The 20273-nt window shown below is 44.9% G+C and overlaps 1 protein-coding gene across 8 annotated transcripts in view; it reads right to left on the bottom strand.

Moving 5' to 3' along the window:
• Positions 1–15925: 15925 nt before the first annotated feature.
• Positions 15926–20273, bottom strand: part of TMCC1 (transmembrane and coiled-coil domain family 1) — a 241320-nt gene continuing 236972 nt past the window's right edge. For all 8 annotated transcript variants that reach the window (XM_035702800.2, XM_049098550.1, XM_025449249.3 and 5 more), the window contains one exon: positions 15926–19958. In XM_035702800.2, coding sequence (XP_035558693.1) covers positions 19644–19958 — 315 coding nt within the window. In that variant the 3' untranslated portion in view covers positions 15926–19643. The remainder of the gene's footprint in view (positions 19959–20273) is intronic.

The raw sequence follows: 20273 nt of genomic DNA, 5'->3' as shown, positions 1-20273 counted from the left end.
TTGTTCTGAGAAACAAAAATTCATCAAACTTCACATTTGAGATCTGTCCATTTCCCTCTAGGTAAATTTTACCTTAATTAAAAAAAAAAAAAAAAAACGGGGGTGGGGGGGATGTTTGAAAACCCCTGCTCCCCTCGCCAGGCCTGCAGGTGGGCAGCGCTGAGGGCAGAGGTGGGTTGGGGAGGACCCCTGGCCTCCAGGACAGGCGCCATGGGAGGGTCCCGGGGGAGGGCACGGGGGGGTGTGTAGAGGGTCCCGGGGGAGGGGTGTAGAGGGTCCCGGGGGGAGGGGCTGTGGCTCGCGGCCCGAAGCAGCGCCACCTCCGCGTCCCCCTCGCCCCGCGGCCCCGCCCAGGCCGAGAAAGGCCGGACGCGGGTCGGCCGGGTGGCCGGGGGCCCATTGTCCGCACGTCCGCTGCAGCTCCGCCCCTGCCATTGTCCCCGGGTGAGACCCTAGGCCCGAGCGGGTCGGCCGGCGGGCGCGGCAAGGAAGCGGGCTGGGGAGGGACGTCCAGGTCGGGCCCCGGGGAGGGCACCGAGGCCAGGCCCTGCCGCCCGCCCGCCTGGGTCGTCCGAGGCCGCGGAGCCCTTCGATGCTCCCGGGGCGCGGGGCCGCCACAGGGCGGGGAAGAGGGCGGGGCCTCCGGGGGCGGGGCCTCTATAGGGCGGGGCCACAGGGGCGGGGCCTCCAGGGGGCGGGGCCTCCAGGGGGCGGGCCTCCACGGGGCGGGGCCCCCGCTGGCGCAAACCCGCGCCCTCCGCGCCCTCCCAGCACCTGCCGCTCCCGGCCCCGAGCTCCTCGGAAACCACGGACGCCGCGGGCAGGACACTCCCTCGCGCTCGCGCTCGCGCTCGCGGGCGGTCACCTGGGAGCGGAGCCAGGGCGGGGGGTGAAGGGCCCGGGGACAAGCATTCCTGCCCGCGCTGACGTCCCCGCCCTGTGCCGGGCGCCGTGGGCACCCCGGGGAGCCGCGAGGGTCCTGTCCGCAGGCGTCCCCGTCCCAGCGCGGGAGACCGGCGGGGAGGGCTCGCGGCGGGGGAAGGGGCGGGCGGGCGGGTGTGAGGCCGAGGCGCGTGGGGGTGGGGGAGGTCAGGCGGCCGGACCCAGACTAGGGCTCGGTGGGGCTTGGATGCCCTGCTTGCTGAGGAAGGGGCACAGGAGGACCTTGGTCCTAGTCATGCGCAGCCTCCTGTCTTCTCCGGGCCTCGGTTTCCCTACTTGTAGACGGCGTGTGATCTGAGTTGGAAGCTCTGAAATTCCGACTCCTTTCAAGCCGAGATTAATGTGACTTCACATTAGCTGTTCGCAGAGGCAGACGGATCTGAGCAGCGGGGAAATCGAGCCGGCGTAGGGGGGTGCGGCCGCGGGAGGCCGGAGCCCGCCGGGTGCCTGGACCCGCCGGGACCCGCCGGGACCCGGGGAGGTCGGGCGCCGCGGCCAGAGGCTCTTGGACTCGGAGGCTGCGCGCCCCAGGCCGGCCACCCGGGGGCGACAGAGACCAGGCTTCCCGCACCTGCTCGTTTTCGGGTCTTTTCCATCACCCAAACGTTGTGAGAACAGTACAGAGAACTCTCGCACCCCCTTCTTAGCCCCGATTCACCAAGTTTTCGCATTCTTACCCACTCTCTGCATATTCACATCCCCCTTCAAGCACCGGAGAGTAGGTCGCAGACGTGACGCCCCTAGACTCTAAACCCTTCAATGAGTACTTCCCAGGAGCAAGGGCGTTCATTCTGTTACACAACCACAGCAGAGTTTTCAAGATCAGGGGATTTCATCATGAGGCAATACTATTACTTAGACTGCAAAACCTTGTTCGAATATTGCCACTTATCCCAAGGAGGTCTTTTACAGCATGCTCCCCTACCCCACCCCCAGCTCCCCCCACTCCACCCCCACCCCCAGGGTCCCCTCCAGGACCACATTTAGTTGTGGGCTTTTATTTTATTTTAAAGATTTTATTTATTTATTCATGAGAGAGAGGCAGAGACGCAGGCAGAGGGAGAAGCAGGCTCCATGCAGGGAGCCCGACGCGGGACACATCCGGGGACTCCAGGATCACACCCTGGGCTGCAGGCGGCGCTAAACCGCTGAGCCACCTGGGCTGACCCCCGTGGCTTTTATTTTAATTGAAAATAAAATACCCCGTGGGTATCCTGTGAGCTTTTATTTTAATTGAAATTTATTCACTAAGCTTTCCTGGGCTGAAGTAATTTGAGAAGATGGATATAGAGATTTCCAGCCTCACCATTCTTAACTGAATGACCCTGGGCAGCTCCCAGGTCCTCTCCCCTGAGAGTGCCAAGGTCTGGGCAAGGCTCATGGGAGAGGATGGAGCAGACAAAGAATGCGCTTGCATTCTGAGATGGAATCTTTCTTTCATCCTTCTTGGCCTGACCCATTTCCCCAGGCCTGTGGTCAAGGGGTTCATCATCCTCACTCACCACAGTCTTCAAATGGGGCACCGACTCTTTAAAAAAGCAGCTTCTTGTTTTGGGAAAGAAAGGCAAATGCCCCCGACCCAAGGTCAACAAAAGGCCAGTTGGAAGTCCTGCTCTGGGTCTGGAGAGGAAGAAAGGCTCTAAGGGCTCCAAAGCTTGGGAAGAAATCCTCTTGCCAGGCAAGTAGTTCCCATGTTTTGCCTGTAACAAAATTGCAGGAGGGCCCTCATCTTCTTGTCAACCAATAGAGATTAAACATAATTTCTTTAAATGGAAACATACACAAAAGCAGAGGGACCAGTATAATGAACGCTAACTTACCTATCACCTAGTTGCAACAAAAAGTAATGCTTGATGATGGATTACTATTGATTTGGCATAAGACTCAAAAGGAAGTTAAAGGAATTTTAGAGTTAACTTGCTCCAATACCACTCCCTTTCTTTTCTGTTGCCTCTTTATGTGACAAGACCTCTGAGTGCTTATACATGAGAACTAGGATGAGATGAAAGTGAACACTGTCTCATCATAGACATAAGGAATATTTATCCACTGGTACACAAAACCAGGGAAATCTGATCAACTCATTAAAAAATGCATTCAAACAAAATATATTTTTTTAATTTTTTTTATTTGTAATATATTTATGTTGTTTTGATCAGTTGCATGCTAATAACATTTGTAATGATAACTTTCCAAAATAAGAGGGTTTTTTTTTAAAGATTTTATTTATTTATTCATGAGAGACACAGAGAGAGAGGCAGAGACGCAGGCAGAGGGAGAAACAGGCTCCATGCAGGGAGCCTGACGTGGGACCAGGATCACGCCCCGGGCTGAAGGCAGCACTGAGCCACCTAGGGATCCCCAGAGTAACAGTTTTTAAACACTTACGTGACTTACCATCACAGAAAATTTTAAATATTTGAAGCTTTACTTGTCTATAGTTTTTCCTACAGAGAAGTAGGAGCATGTAATCACATAAAATATATTACCCAAGCTGAAACTTTGTGGGTGCTGTGGATTCAAGTTTCAAAATATTTGTTAATAATCAACACATTCAAAAATAATGACAAGCGGTTTGGCGCCTGCCTTTGGCCCAGGGCGCGATCCTGGAGACCCGGGATCGAGTCCCACGTCGGGCTCCCGGTGCATGGAGCCTGCTTCTCCCTCTGCCTGTGTCTCTGCCTCTCTCTCTCCCTGTGTGACTATCATAAATAAATAAATAAATAAAATTAAAAAAAAAAATTATGACATAAGGGGAGCCTGGCTGGCTCAGTCAGAAGAGCACACCACTCTTGATCTTGGGATTGTGAGTTTGAGTCCCACACTGGGTGTAGAAATTACTAAATAAATAAATAAATAAATAAATATAAAAAAACAATGAAGTAAAACTTCATTAATAAAGAAGAACTTGTTTTTGTACTTTTTATGTGAGTGGTGGTGTGTATCCAATCACTATGCTCTTTAGATTCACTGGAAGTATTACCAATAGTGACGAGAAAAAATGTCAATATTTAAAATATCCTGGAAAGCACATTCTTTACATCTGATTAAACTTTAAATATTGTGTCAATTTAAAATTGTGTGAGAAGATGAACAGTGTTTCCAAATTCCTTTGGGGGCCCACCTGTAAATTAGTTTGCAGGTCTGAAGTGTGGGAACCCATTGCATACTGGCCTCCCTCCAGACTTACAAGTTCCTCTGGTACTTGTGCCATAACTGGGAGATTTCTAGTTCAATCTGTGACCATTTCACACTAGGTATCTCACTTTCCAAAGCTGGAACCAACCTAAAGTGCCCTCATGGGATATGTGTTATAGGCTCCCAGGGCCCCAGCCACCACCTATCCGTTGAGGGGCTGTAGGGTCCCTGGAGAGAGGAACCCCTCCCTGTGCTCCCCTCATAATCTTGGGGGTGCTGACAGTTGGGTAAATGCACAGCCACACTCTCTGCTTGGTGGTTACAAGGGCCCAGCCTAGCCGGTGCTAGAACGGATACTCAGAAAAGGGAGTGAAGACCATTTTTGGTCTGTTTGAGGGACATTCATTGTAGGGGAAGAAGGGTTGGTTGAGGAAGTCTTCTGAGAAGAGGTGCTTTTTGAAGGAAGAATAGACATTTCCTAAGTGGACAGAGGGATGGAGAAGCAGGGGGAACAACATGCAAAGGTGTGGAGTTGACAGCGTGTGGCAACATTGCGTCACAGCTAGAGCAAAGGATACACGTGGGAGCAGTGCTTCCAAAGAATAGCACCACAAGTTGACATCCTCTGAGCCTGTACGATGTATCAGATTCTGTTCTAGGTACTTTGACAGATTAATTCATGAGACCCTCATAGCTTCATGAAGCAGGTGTATTTTTACCTCCATTTTCCAGCTGAGTTAAAGAGCCAGTGAGAGGTGATTTGCCTGAGGTCACGGGGAGTCACACTTGGGCAGAAGGCAGGTTGCCTGCTCCTAGGATGGATAAGCACTGGACAAAGTCAGCTGTGTGTCCTTGCAGGTGTCAGGTCAGAGTGCCGTGCTGGTGTTAAGGCAACTCTTGTGTCTTAGGGGCTTATGGGAGACACATGAACAGACAGATCAGGCCAAAAGGGGGGTTAGTTAGAATCATACTGGCATATGTTACCGGTCAATCCGTGGTGAGGATAGAGTGTGCTGACGATAAGAGTGGCTGGGGCCAGTAGCTTGGTGCCATGCTGTGTGTTGTCTCACCTCTCCTTGCTGGCCCGGTGTCTCCCTGCCAGAAGCTCTCCCTTACGAACTTCATGCTTACCTGCTCCTGTGACCCCAAAACTAGACTGACCCTCTTTCAGGTCCTGTGCCTGACAGTCCCAGACTGAGAATAATGGTGACTCTCATGCAGACAGCATGGCTGACGCTGGGGGAGGTGTGGCTCCACAAGGAAGGGTCCTGGCAGATGGTCCCTCATGGGTCAACCATCACATGTGTCTCCCGGCTGCAGGTAACAAAACCCAACTGGAACAGTTTTAGCAATAAAGGAAAGTGAGTGGCTCATGCCATTGAGGTTCAAAAAATGAAATGGCTTTAAGGATGGTGCATCCAGGAGTCAGGCTGGTTTCATGAGGAACCTATCTCTTGTCTCTATGTCTTGGCTTTGCCTCCTTCCCTCTTGACTTCATGCATAGTTAGGCATGTTGAGCTTGGGGCAGCTCTGGGCACACAGGACTCTTATAGATAGCAAACCTAGGGGTAGAGTCCTTCTTTTCCAATGCAGCCTGCAAGAGCCTCAGGACTGACTCTGACTGGCTTGATGAGATCACTTGTCCATCCCTCCAGCCAGGGTTCATATGGGGTCTTCTTTAACTAGGGGGAGCAGGAGTGGGGAAGAGTGTTTCCTGAAAGCAGACTCAGTCACCAGAGAAAGGGAGGTAGCATGGGTACACCACACCTAAACCAATAGACGCCATTCAGTGCAGTGGGTGCTGCAACTGAGACTGCAACAACAGGCAGGGACACCTGAGTGTGTGAGGGGAAGTCAGGACAGGCTTCGCAGAGGAGTGGCACTTAAGACCTCAGAAAGTCACACACTGAATTACCATATGACCCAGCAACTCCACTCCCAGGTGTACACCCCCAAAGAACTGGGAACAGATACTCAAACGGGTACATGTACACACATTTATTATTTTTTTTATTTTTTATTTTTTCTTTTTTTTAAATTTATGATAGTCACAGAGAGAGAGAGAGAGAGAGAGAGAGAGAGAGAGAGAGGCAGAGACACAGGCAGAGGGAGAAGCAGGCTCCATGCACCGAGAGCCCGATGTGGGATTCGATCCCGGGTCTCCAGGATCGCGCCCTGGGCCAAAGGCAGGCGCCACCCAGGGATCCCTACACACATTTATAGCAGCTGATTTGGAACAGCCAAAAGGTGGAAGCAACACAAGTGGTCACTGGTGAATGGCTACACAAAATGTGTTCATACAACATAATATTATTCAAACATAAAAAGGAATGACATGATGCCACATGCTACAACATAAATGAACTTTTTAAACGTTATGCTAAGTCAAAGTAGCCAGGCACAAAAGTCACATATGGGACGATTCCATTTCACCCCCTACTCTCACTCCAGTCCTTTAATCATTGCCTTAATGATTGCATTTAAATGAAACGTCCAGAATAGGTAAATCCACAGAGACAGAATCCAGAACGGTGATTAGGGGAGTGTGGAAGGGGGGATGGGGAGCATCTGCTGAATGGCTATGGGGTTTCTTAGGGTGGTGAAACTTTTTAAACCAGATAGACAGTGGTTCCACAATATTTCAAGTGTACTAAATGCCACTGAATTGTTCACTTTATTATTTTATTTTATTGGTTAATTTTATTATGTGAATGTCATTTTAATAATAATAAAAAACCCCACCACATTTGACCAGAAAAAAAAATCAAAATAGACAAATACTGTCTGCTGATATTTGCCTCAAATGGATCCAGTTTGGGGGGAGAGGGGAGTGGAGAGCAAGTGCAGGTGAAGCAAGATAGACTACAAATTGCTAACTGTGGATTTGGGTTCATTATACTATTTGTTTTTTGCCTATCTTTGAAAAATTCCTTAATAAAGTTAAGTAAAGGAATAAGAACTTGCTAGGCAGACAGATGAGGTGGTGGTGGTGGTGGGGTCATTGCAAGAAGAGGGAAGAGCACATGCAAAGGTCCAGAGGAGTAAAGCGGCACCAGGCATGGCCTAAGGAAGTGGGACACCCATGTGAGGGCCTGGGCCAACCAAGTTCCAGGTCACACAACTAGTGGTAGGCTGAGTTGCCTTCTTTCCTTCTTTCCTATCTTCCTTTCTCCCCCTTTCTTCCCTTTCCTTCTTTTTCCTTTTTAAAATAAAAATCTTGGGGTACCAGGTGGCTCAGCGGTTGAGTGTCTGCCTTTAGCTCAGGTTACCATCCCAAGGTACCAGGATCAAGTCCCACATCGGGCTCCCTGCAGAGAGCCTGCTTCTGTCTCTGTCTCTCTGTCTCTCATGAATAAATAAAGTATTAAAAAATAAATTAAAAAAATAAAAATCTTGGTTTTAAGCAGGAAGTCTCAAAGCAGCTCTAGGTCAGCAGTCAGAGTCCAAGAATATTTCTTACTTATTGGTGGGGCCACATTCAGAAGCCATTTAATCTTACTTTGGACATAACTCTGAGTCAGGATATATGGGATCCTACCCTACGGTGGATGAAAAGTTTTTAGAGGGGAAATGGAAGCCTTTTAAGTAAGTCAAGCACTTAGGCAATAATGAAATGTGATGGTCATAGCCTGGGTTGAGAGGATATAAATAGGAGAGCTAATGAAAAGATGTATTAGAATAAAAATACATAGTCATCAAGGAAATGCAAATCAAAACCACAATGAGATACCACCTCACACCAGTGAGAATGGGGAAAATTAACAAGGCAGGAAGCCACAAATGTTGGAGAGGATGTGGAGAAAGGGGAACCCTCTTGCACTGTTGGTGGGAATGTGAACTGGTGCAGCCACTCTGGAAAATTGTGTGGAGGTTCCTCAAAGGGTTAAAAATAGATCTGCCCTACGACCCAGCAATTGCACTGCTGGGGATTTACCCCAAAGATTCAGATGCAATGAAACGCCGGGACACCTGCACCCTGATGTTTCTAGCAGCAATGTCCACAATAGCCAAACTGTGGAAGGAGCCTCCGTGTCCATCGAAAGATGAATGGATAAAGAAGATGTGGTTTATGTATACAATGGAATATTCCTCAGCCATTAGAAACGACAAATACCCACCATTTGATTCGACGTGGATGGAACTGGAGGGCATTATGCTGAGTGAAGTGAGTCAATCGGAGAAGGACAAACATTGTATGTTCTCATTCATTTGGGGAATATAAATAATAGTGAAAGGGAATATAAGGGAAGGGAGAGGAAATGTGTGGGAAATATCAGAAAGGGAGACAGAACATGAAGACTCCTAACTCTGGGAAACGAACTAGGGGTGGTGGAAGGGGAGGAGGGCGGGGGGTGGGAGTGAATGGGTACGGGCACTGAGTGGGGCACTTGACGGGATGAGCACTGGGTGTTATTCTGTATGTTGGTAAATTGAACACCAATAAAAAATAAATTTATTATAAAAAAATAAACTTGTTTATAATAATGAAAAAACAAAACAAAACAAAAACAAAAACAAAACCGCAATGAGATACCACGGTAGACACATAGGATGGCTATAATTTAGAAGTCAGATAGTAACAAGTGCAGGAGAGCCTGTGGAGCCTGCTGGTAGGAATGTAAAATGATTCAGCCACTTTGGAAACAAGCGGATAGCTTCTCAAAAGGTTAAACATAGGTACTATATGACCCAGCACTTCCACTCCTAGGGGAAATGAAAACATATGTTCATTCAGAAACTTGAGCATGAATGTTCACAGCAGTGCTACTCATAATAGTCAAAAAAGTAGAAAAAAGCCTTAATATCCAATGATGAGTGAGAATGTGGTATATTCATACAATGCAATATTACTCAGCAGTAAAAGGAATAAAGTACTGAAACGTGCTACCATATGGATGAAACTTGAAAAACACCCTAAGAAACATCTCAAAGGACCATACATTTCAGAATTCCATTTGTATGAAATGTTCAGAGTAGGCAAATCTATAGATAGAAAGTAGATTAGTGGTTGCTTCATGCTGGGAAGAATGGAGGAAGAGGAGGGTGATAGCTAAGGGGTGTAGGGTTCCTTCTGGAGGTGATGAAAATGTTCTGGAATTAGCAATGCTGGATGAGCAACTCTGTGAATATACTAAAAACCACTGGATAGAATACTGTAAATGAGTGAATTGTGTGGTTGTGGGAGGCATACCTCAGTGAATTTAAAGCAATTTACTGCTATTAAAAAAAAAAGAATAAAGGTAGTCTGGGTTGTTTTAGTGCAGGGGCAAGAGTGTCATACTCTGATAATCCACGTGCACTTCTGTGGGCTGACAGCCTGTCATGGCTATTAAATGAATTTCAGTAGGAAGTGTGTCATATGTTTTGGAAGATACCTACGGAAAATGAGTAAGAGGGGGGGAAAAAGTTTTCAATACTTAAAGCAGTGTGTCAGGTTCTCTATTAAAAAGAGGTTGTCAGGGGACCCCTGGGTGGCGCAGCGGTTTGGCGCCTGCCTTTGGCCCAGGGCGCGATCCTGGAGACCCGGGATCGAATCCCACGTCAGGCTCCCGGTGCATGGAGCCTGCTTCTCCCTCTGCCTGTGTCTCTGCCTCTCTCTCTCTCTCTCTGACTATCATAAATAATAAATAAAAAAATTAAAAAAAAAAAGAGGTTGTCAAAAAAAAAAGGTTGTCAAGACCTCCTGGGCATGCAGAATGAAACTTCAGAGATTTACAATACTTGTGAGGTCAAGTTTTAACATGCACAAATTACACATACTCTTTAATTGTCTGAGAAAAAGTTTCATTGATAAATTCGAATTTTATGTATAAATATTTTGGGAAGTAAATAAAAGGGTTTTCAAATGGAAAATTGAACTATATGATAGCCATTTATTTTTATTTATTTATTAGGGCATTCAAAATGGACAAAAACTTTGTTGCTTGATGTTTGAAATTCTTACATTTTGTGCTTGAAATATCAACTATTAAAAATACATTTTTTAATGGGTCATCTGGGTGGTGCAGACGGTTAAGCATCCAACTCTTGATTTCAGCTCTGGTTGTGATCTCAGGGTCATGGGATCGAGCACCACATCCAGCCCCATGTCAGGTTCTGCACAGAGTCTGCTTAAGATTCTCCCTCTCTAGCTTTGCTCCTCCCCACTGTGCACTCTCTCTAAAATAAATAAATCTTTTAAAAAATACATTTTTTTAAAGGACATGAGGAAATTTTGAGCTGCAGCACTACTTCTCTCAGATAACCCATTACAGTAAATGAAAAACTAAATGAGATAGAACTGTGATAGTTTTTCTTTTGAACATTGGTTTTTGAAGTACCAGAGATGTCTTGATGTGCTCTGTGAGAATTTTGAGTAGCTGAACACAACTTGTAGATCTCATGAAGAGCATACTGAAGAGAACTGGCCCAATTATCATTCTTTTAATGCTCCCATTAATTGCTTTATATGTTGGGCAGCCCAGGTAGCTGGCTAGCCCAGTGGTTTAGCGCTGCCTTCAGCCCAGGGCATGATCCTGGAGTCTCAGGATCGAGTCCCACGTCGGGCTCCCTGCATATGGAGCCTGCTTCTCCCTCTGCCTGTGTCTCTGCCTCTCTCTCTCTGTCTCTCATGAATAAATCAATCAATCTTTGGAAAAAAAGTTGCTTCATATGTCAACACCATGATACCTTATATTTAATTTTTTCTTTTAGATCAGGAAATATTTCCTACAGTAAGAGAACAGAATGCCCATGTGCCCACTGTCATGCAGACACCTTGTTATGTCTGCTTCAAACCCCTTTCCTGACTTCCTGCTCCACTCCTCCTCCCGTACACCCAATCCTATTATGGTCATACTCAGATCTCAGCTGCAAATCTCCACTTCATCCTGTCTCAATATTTAACTCTTCCCGTGGCTATGGCCAATGCTCCTAAGGAGATCTTGAGCTAGGCAGCAAACGCTAAGAATATCATTTTATTCCTAGAAGAGAACTAAGGTAACTTTATAGTAAGGACACTGGGATCCAGGAAAAATAAGCGATTTGCCTTCTCACACAAAGTCTGAAATCCACAAGTCTTGATTCATTGTCCAGCAAAATGGAATAATAGAAACAGCATAGCCTCTAGAGGCAAATTCAGCCGAGTTCAAATCCTGACTTTGCCATTGATGAAATGACTTGTTCGTAGGGAAAAATCCAAACACTTATCTGAGCTTCTGTTTTCATTGCCAACGTGAAAATTACACTAGCTCCTCTTCATAGCAGGGATAAGAACAGAAAGTAACACAAATAGCACTGTGCCTGGCACAGAATAGGGATTCAATCGTGAAGTTTTAAATTCCACTTTTTAATGAGCACCTGTTAAATGTCAGGCATCATTCCTGGCACTGAGGATATAGCCCTGAACATGACAGTGTCCCTGCCACTGTGGCTAAGAAATCATCAATAAAATTATTAGCCAGCTGTATGTCCATCCATTTGCAGGTTTTTGATCCCTATGGCTGTGTTCTCTTTTTGTTTACGTTTTCTCGACAAATACTGACTTTTCCATTTCCCAAACCAATTCCATAGCCAGGGCTGCCAGGGACAGCCCAAATTCTGGCTACTGAGCCCCTTGTCAGCTGAGAATGGGAGTCAGGATATATTCTGAAGAGATCCAGAGAGAAACAGGTCCTTGTCCTCAAGGGATTCTTGGTCAAATAATAATAATAATAATAATAATAATAATAATAATAATAATAATAGAGACCATTTGTGGAGCACTTACTTGAGGTCAGGAGCTGGGTGAGACACTTTACAATTATTTCTTTTTTTTTTTTTTTTTTTAAAGATTTTATTTATTTATTTATTCATGAAAGACTGAGAGACAGAGAGAGCCAGAAACAAAGGCAGAGGGAGAAGCAGGCTCCATGCACCGGGAGCCCGATGTGGGATTCGATCCCGGGTCTCCAGGATCGCGCCCTGGGCCAAAGGCAGGCGCCAAACCGCTGCGCCACCCAGGGATCCCTTTTTTTTTTTTTTTTTTTTTTTTCAATTATTTCTTTTAATCTTCACAGTCATCTCTTTAAGGTATGGTTTTTGTTTTTTAAAAGTAATCTCTAAGCCTAATGTGGGACTTGAAGTCACGACCCCGAGATCAAGAGTTGCACGCTCTACTCACCAAGCCAGCCAGGTGCCCCTGCTGTACCTTTTAATAGAATCTCAGTAACTGCTGAAATGAAGGAAAAAAAAATTTTTTTAAACATTTATTTATTCATGAGAGAGAGAGAGAGAGAGAGAGAGAGAGAGGCACAGGCACAGGCAGAGGGAGAAGCAGGCTCCATGCAGGGAGCCCAACATGGGACTCGATCCTGGGTCTCCAGGATCACACACTGGGCTGAAGGCGGCACTAAACTGCTGAGCCACCCAGGCTGCCATTCTAAAGGAAAATTTGATTGGACAGCTTAAACTGAAATTCATAAAGACAGAAGACTAGATTTTGTCGAGTACTCTTGCTCTAGGATTGAAGGATTCTAATGCCAAAAGTAAATTTTTTTTGAAGTAAAAATTGGGGTCTGATCTTCCTCTACCCTCAGTTTTCATACGAACTAGGGGTGGTAGAAGGGGAGGAGGGCGGGGGGTGGGAGTGAATGGGTGACGGGCACTGGGGGTTATTCTGTATGTTAGTAAATTGAACACCAATAAAAAATAAATTAAAAAAAAAGAAGGTAAAGTACTGTCTTAGTTCTAATAAGGCAGTAACAGAAAAAAAAATTTTTTTAAGCTCCTTCTATATTATAGGATCAAAAGGCAAAAGACCAAATACCTCGGGCAGCATTTCTCAATCACCCAACTGACCTGGGACAGTGAAAAAGAGGCTACTGGTTTCTTTTGAAATGATGACAATTATTTGTAAACACCAGGCTGGGTCACTACACCTCTCAAGACCTTTGATGAGCCTCTCTTGTAGCGGTAGCTGTAGGGTTAAACTTTAACATGGCTTTCCAGATTTCTTACAACCTGCTCCCCTGCCCCCACCCCGCTTTTTTAACTTTGCTGCTGATTCCCGCATTGTTCTAGGCAGCAAGCCAGTCACTCACAGCTCACACCCATTGCTGGAATCACTCACCTCGGGCTTTCTCACCTCCATGGCTTTAATACTGCTTCTTCAACTTGCAACCCCCTCCTTACCTCCACTCATCCCAAACACATCCCGTGCCAGACAGATACCGCTGCGTCCTCCCAAGCCTTTCCCGATTGCCCTGTAAGAAGTGCCTCCTCCTCTCCTCTCCTACGCGCGGCCTCTGACTATTGCAACATGTATTTCATTCTACCAGTTCCTTTTCTCTTGATTTAGCACATCTCCGCAGCCCAGTCGCTGTACACAGCGGCTCTCAAATGCTGTGGGATAAGTGCCGGGGTGAGTTAAACAGGCTGTACCCACTACTGCGGTCACACCTCTCCATACATCCCCTTCTGGCAGCGGGACATCCTTTTGGCCACCAAGCCTGGAAACCCAGGTTTCCAGAAAGCCCAGTAGATGGTTCACCCTGGGTCTAGAGACCTTCTAGGGCAATCCTAATGCAGAAAATGGTCTATTATAATCTGGTATTAGAAACATTATCAACTCTTTTCATTTCTCCACAATGGACCGACCTTTTCCTTTTTACAAACTGTTGGTATCTTTAATTAGAAAACAAATACATTTTGCATTCAAGAGATTCGTATTTTCAGGAGTCAAGCATGAAAGCCCCCCTCACCCTGGAACGACTACGTGGGGACAGCTTACTGGGCAGTTCCATTTCTAGAGACTTACATACATACATTTACACAAACGAGAATATTTTGCATAAACAGGAGACAGTATACTACTCCACAACTGGCCTTTTTTTTTTTTTTTTTTTCCATTTAATGTACTGATTTACACATGAGGCTGAACATTTTCTTCTGAATGCTTACTGGCCATTCATTTCCTTTTCTAGGAGTTACTTTGTAACCTTTTCCTATTTTTCTACTGAGCTGTTTTCTTCTTGGTTCATATTAACTCTTAGACTCACACATTGTAAGCCCTCATCTTTTGTTATATATATTGTACCGACTTATTTTCCAACACATTCATTTACCATTTCCTAACAGTATCATTTTGAGCAAGCCATTGAACCCAGGGTTGTTTCCTAACCTAGACAATGCGGGGACTGCCTGTGTGAGACTGTGAGGAGCAGTGAGAACTGCATGCCAAGTACTAAGCATTATGCCTGGCATTCAAGAACATTTAGTGAGTAATAAATGTTAGCCATTCTTCGCTACCTAGACTCGAGGTCACAAGCTGGCTAGGTGGCTGGCTTAGTTCATAGAGTTTAAAAGTAGTACATTTGAATGTTTTGGTGAGATATATTTTCTGGTTGGCCATACCCTTGCCTGTCTCCCCAGTCTGTTTTTACAGCAGCTTCTCAGATTTGTTACCAGCCTTCCACTCTTCCAAGTTCTTAATGAATGAAAATAAAGCATGCTTTGAGATTATACATTATATAATTATTATAATCAGGCCCGCTCTTTGTACCTGTTATGCCCTGCACAACATGTGGATATACTGAGTTCATAGTGTAGCCTACTATGGGGTTGGGCAATGTTCAACGTGCATATATGTACATGGCAGCCTGGTCCACACTTCAAGAAATTTAAGGCATTCTCACTGCAATTTAAAAAGCTTTTACAGAGGCATTCTTTATTTTCACAACACCCACTAGGTAGGATCAAGATATCTCTAACGTTCAGATGGGTAGGAGGCAGAGCTAGTAAGCCAGAAGTGTGGGTCCAAATATCTCAACATTCAAATTGTGGCTGTCAAGAATCAAGTCATCAGATACCTGCTTGGTACCCTGTCAAAGGAAAGATGAGAGCTTCTGGATTTCCAAAGGCTGCCCTAGAGATCATTAAGGAGAAACCATATTAAAAATTACTGCCTCTGGGGTGCCTGGGTGGTTAGGTGGTTTAAGTGCCTGCCTTTGGCTCAAGTCATAATCCTGGGGTCCCGGGGTGGAGCCCCACATCAGGCTCCCTGCTCAGTGGGGACCCTGCTTCTCCCTCTCCCTGCCCTCTGCTCATGCTCTCTCTCCAATAAATAAAATCTTTTTATTTTATTTTTTTAATAAAATCTTTTCTTAAAAAAAAAAAATTACTACCTCTACGGATGCCTGGGTGGCTCGGTCAGTAGAGCATGTCACTCAATCTCAGAGTTGTGAGTTCAAGCCTCATGTTGGGCACAGAGATTACTTAAAAAAAATTACTACTCCCTAACAAAACCATAGATGGGATTTAGCTAGATAATAACCCCTTCCATGTATATAAGACCTCAAATGTCAAATGTTTTACAAAGTGTATTTATATACCCATCATAACATTTGTTTATTAACAAAGCCTTATAAGAATGAACAGGGATTAGGAATATAATCAATGGTATTATAACAGCATTGTATGGTGACAGTTGGTAGCTACACCTCTGAGCACAAACACACTTGTAAAAAAGAATGGACAGGGATTATTATACCCATTTGGGGTCACTAGATGAATCTGAGGTGGGGGGATACCTCTAAAAAACTTCCTCCAAATAACTAAAAGGCAATCTTACCTACCAGTTGAAAGAATTGCGGCAAAGTGACAGTCTGAAATGATGGGTATAAAATCTTGGGTGACAGCCACCTACCTCTCAGTTATGGTTTCAAGATACTGAGTGTGCACACACACACACACACACACACACACACACACACACACACACACAGATTTTCTAAAAATACAAACTAGTGGAAAGTTTTCAAACTGACAAACTTGTCATGGAAACTGAATAAATATGCAAAAGAGCAAAATAAACCCGAGTCCAACCACCTCGTTAATAGCTGAGGTCTTTATTTCAATTTGTATGTACAGTAAAAGTGCTGCTGAGAATATGCAGCAACCAGACAAAACATAAATGTAATTCTCTCTCAACAATTAGCAGCTTAAGATCTATCAACTACAGTGTTAACGTTCACGCGTTCACAAGTGTCATTTCTGTACTTTTCAATTCGTGCAAGTGAGTTTTTATTCTGACACACTTTGATAAAACACACTTACAGTCTAGTAGTCAGTCCTGCTGAGGGCATCACCTAGCGTACACAACACACAGACAGAAATGTTCACTCTTAGAGCCACATTCAAAACGTCCCGTTTCATGTGGGGGTGGGAACCATAATTTTGCCTGTGTCAATTTATTGATTATAGTTTTTGGTTTTGTTTTGGATGCAGTATTTCCCAAAGCTGAAAGGTAGCTCCTCACTGGAGCTTACTTGGAATTCAGCATTTCCTCTGACTGTACCTCAAAGGAATATGAAGTCAGAAACAAAACCAAATGCAGTGGAGACCACATAAAAATATGCTCATTATTAGGGCATGGCTAGCAAGGAAGGCTTGATCCCAGTGTTCTTCTTGGTCTCAGCTTTTTACTTCAGTTGGGTGAAGGGGATACAGGGGAGAAAGAAGACCCCAGTCAGTGAAGTGTAAAATTTAACGTACTTTTGCTTCTGAAGGAGCCAGTGGAGTAGAAAGCCTTCCTTGCTAGGATGCACTGGGTATATATCAAGGAATTAAAATCGGAGCAGACAGAAGTGCCCTTCAATTGAGTCATAAAAAAAAGGTAAAATATTAGTTATTCTACAACCTGAACAGAGTCGCCCAGGCTACCACAGCCAGCCTCAAGCACCAGCACTAACAGGTAATCCAGGAATGCTTCATTTCAAAGGGAATGCACGTAGTCTTTAAAAGAGAAGAAGCATTAAAGCAAGGGGAAATGTCCGCTCACAGAACAATTGTTAAACAACCATTAGAGTGAGGCTATAGAAGAGCTTTGAATAGACCAGAACCCAGGAACAGCCACAATGCAGAGAAACACAAAGGCAACAGGTGTGGGCAGCGAGAAGTGGGGGAAGGCATGAACACAGATGCATGGTTACAAATAGCATTAAATGCAGACAACTGTCAGGCCTGGTGAAGAATCAAAGGACAAGACAGCTGGAAAGCCATTACTGTGACTGACCTAGCCTGAAGCTCCTTCCTAAGACAGTTTGAGAGAGGATGGTGGGCGGTTAGCATGGCCTGTTTGGCTGGGAGCGCAGGGGCCTGTCCAGAGGCAAAAACCTTCCTTTGATAGAAATTGTCCCATAGCAAATGGAAACAATTTCAATCTATCATCACAGTGACTTCTAGTGCCCACAAAAGTTAGTAGCCTCTACACAGTTTAGGGGACTCAAAGGTTCTTAGAAAAGCCAGAGGATGGCGGCTAGAGCCTCTTTTTGGTAACTTTGTGGGGCTCTCTTCCCTATTCTTAGTGATTAAGCTAGGGCAGAAGGTTAGGAGAAACTATGCTAGTTTGACAAGGTCATGGTGGCCTTTGGCACTCCCGCCTAAAGTCACTGCAATATTTTTAGGCAAAATTAACATTTAAAATACATAGGCATGGCAACAATTTGTTTTTGGCCTGAACATGAATTGGTTCCAATTATTTTTTTAATAGAAAATTCATCTCTGTGGTCCCTGCTTTGGGCACTAATTTTGAGAGGTCAACAGAGCTAACAGGTTGTACTACAATCATCTGGGGATGGAGTGAAGATTGGGGTACCTGAGTTAAAATATCAAAATGATTATGGAAACAACATGCTGACTCTGAGAAGGCCAGCCTGCAAAAGCTGCAGGAGGCTGGAGCTGTCATGTAAACCATCCTCTCAGACAGAGAAGGCAATGCTAATCTAGTTCCAAAAGGATTTCCTGGTATGGGAAGAGTAGGCAAAGCATGCTTTGCTACTCTTTTCAGAGCATATTATGTGCCCTTTGCTCATCACTTAGTTGCACAGAACTGAGGCCAAGAGGGAACAGCATTTGTGATTCAATACTATGAATATGAAAAGATTAACCAAGCTTTCTAGATATGCTCTAAAAGCCCAGTTCCATTCTGGTCGAACTGGTGATAGCATGGGGGAAGAAGGCTCAGTCGTTTTTTCTAAACTGTCTATAAAAGTCCACTGAGCATAGGTATGTTAGTAAGTCAGTCTAGATGAATAGGAAGCAGACAACATTTTACACCCCAAACTTGGGTCCTTCTAACCTGACAGATCCTTTTCTGTTCTTTAGGGAGAACCACCCTCAGTTGATTCTCTCAGGCAGACAGAATAAAGCTTTGAAATTAAGGATGCTGGGGCCAAAATGCAGAGAGAAGATTTCACATCACTTTGGTTTCAGTAATTAGGGGGTGTTAAAAATAAATTAAGGAAACACAAGGAATTATGTATGACTGTCATAATATAGTCTCAGTTTTTCCTAAAGACAACCCCAACGCAAAGTCACTGGGTGAACATTTTCTTGGGGCAAAAAAAATCTATCCTATCATGCTGGTTTGTGGAAACAGCCTCCTCCTCTCCCTGCACACCCCTTTCCTCTCCAACCAAGCCAAGCCCATGAAGTGGTGGGGATGGGGTGGCAGGACACCAAAAAGCAGCAGCAGCCAGAGGAGGAAGTCTAAGCTGCATCTCAAAACAAGGGCATCAGAGGGAAGCATTTATAGCAAGTCTTCCTTTACTCAAACTGTTTCAAGACAAGAGGGAGCAGCACACTTAAATATCCACACATTTCTTCATTTAAAAACATCACTTCTTTATTTCAAAGGAAAAATAAAAGACCCTCCCAACCCTTTCCAAAAAAACCCAATAATAATAATAACAATAATAAAAAATCCTATTAGAAACCATAAGGAAGCACTGAGAGTTTGAGTATTACATTCTTCAAGTATGCTGTTCGGATTTTCTGTTTTTTTTTTTTTTTTTTTAAGTTGGTGACTATACACATATTTAAAAAAACCTTAAAAGTGCGGCCAAGGGATTTTGCTTAAAATTAAGTATTTAAAGGGCTACTTCAAAATACTGTAGTAGGGCTTTGCAGTGATCCTTTGGGGCATGATGCTCTCACTTTTGTATCCTAGCAAAGGTTAAGGGACCAGGTTCAAAAGTGATCATACTTCCAGGGTTAGCATGAGTGGCCAACTTGGGTGAGAAAGCCAGGGAGAGATCCATGTGTTCTTCCACGGACAAGGACAATCCACCCTGAATCCAAAAATTCAGACATGGAATGTGGTAGGATTTCACAGTAAAGTTAGTCTGGGAGGGGGAGAGGTGGTGAGCCCAGACGAGGCAGGGTGTTAGGTTTAACTGGTTTCCCTAATCAGGTTTTTGCATCTTTTTAGTGGGTTTTAGTGCAGTCCTTCAAGCCACAATTTAGAATGCCCTTCAGTGTGCTCCAGATTGTTGGTTCATATTAAAGGACTGTTTAAGATTTGCATCCCAAGGAAAATCATGCTACATAAAAATGATCCAAGATTTTTGCCCAAAAAACTTCTTGGATAAAATCTAAAAAATACTATTGCAATTGCGTCTCTTGAAGAAAAAAACATTATTCTAAATGTAAACAGATTCACTCAACTCTTTTGTTGTAGAAAACTTCAGAGTAGGTAAGTTGCTGTCTAATTCTTCGCTGCATGCACTCGCCAGAGGGTAGGGGAGCACTGCCTTCTTGTGCCAGCATCATCTGGGGGAAGAAAAGAACCGTTCCACATAGCTGAAGAGGGCATCCCAGTGCTTCCAGAGAAAGGCAATGAAAACCACAAGGAATAAAGTGCTGAACGTCCTGTTGCGAGTCTTCATAAGAGGAACCACGCAGTTGGCTACCGTGGAGACAAAGACCAAAAGGACCGCCATCACTGCCAGAAGGATGTTGATGAGTTTGCCCAGAAGGTTCCGGGCAGTGGCATTCTCCAGCCCTTCCAGCTGTACCACCTGCTGCTGCTGCTGCTGCAGCTCCATCTTGGAAATACGGGTCTGGCATGCCTCCAGGGCCTCCTGTGGGCCAGAACAGGGAATAGTTAAGCCTTCTATTCACAGTATTTTGAATAGTTGACATGCACTTTGGGTAAGCCAGATGCATCTTGAGCTATGCCAATGATTTTAAATGTGTTAAAGTCTCAAATATGAAAGGCCAAATGTGTAAGTCATTATTCAAGTGACTATTATTCACCTAAACTGCCCTTCATTGCAATCCTTGTGGGATGGCTCACAGGAAGTACCAGCCACACTTAGATTTGGTCTCGAATGTTTTAATGCCAAGACCTCCAGTATATGATTTCTTTCCATTTAAAAATTACTAATTTAAGTTTC

The sequence above is a fragment of the Canis lupus genome, chromosome 20 (genome assembly GCF_003254725.2).
Source record: "Canis lupus dingo isolate Sandy chromosome 20, ASM325472v2, whole genome shotgun sequence".
Classification (NCBI taxonomy): Eukaryota; Metazoa; Chordata; class Mammalia; order Carnivora; family Canidae; genus Canis; species Canis lupus.
Note: the sequence above shows the minus strand (reverse complement) of the source record. Positions and strands in the feature narration are given on the sequence as shown.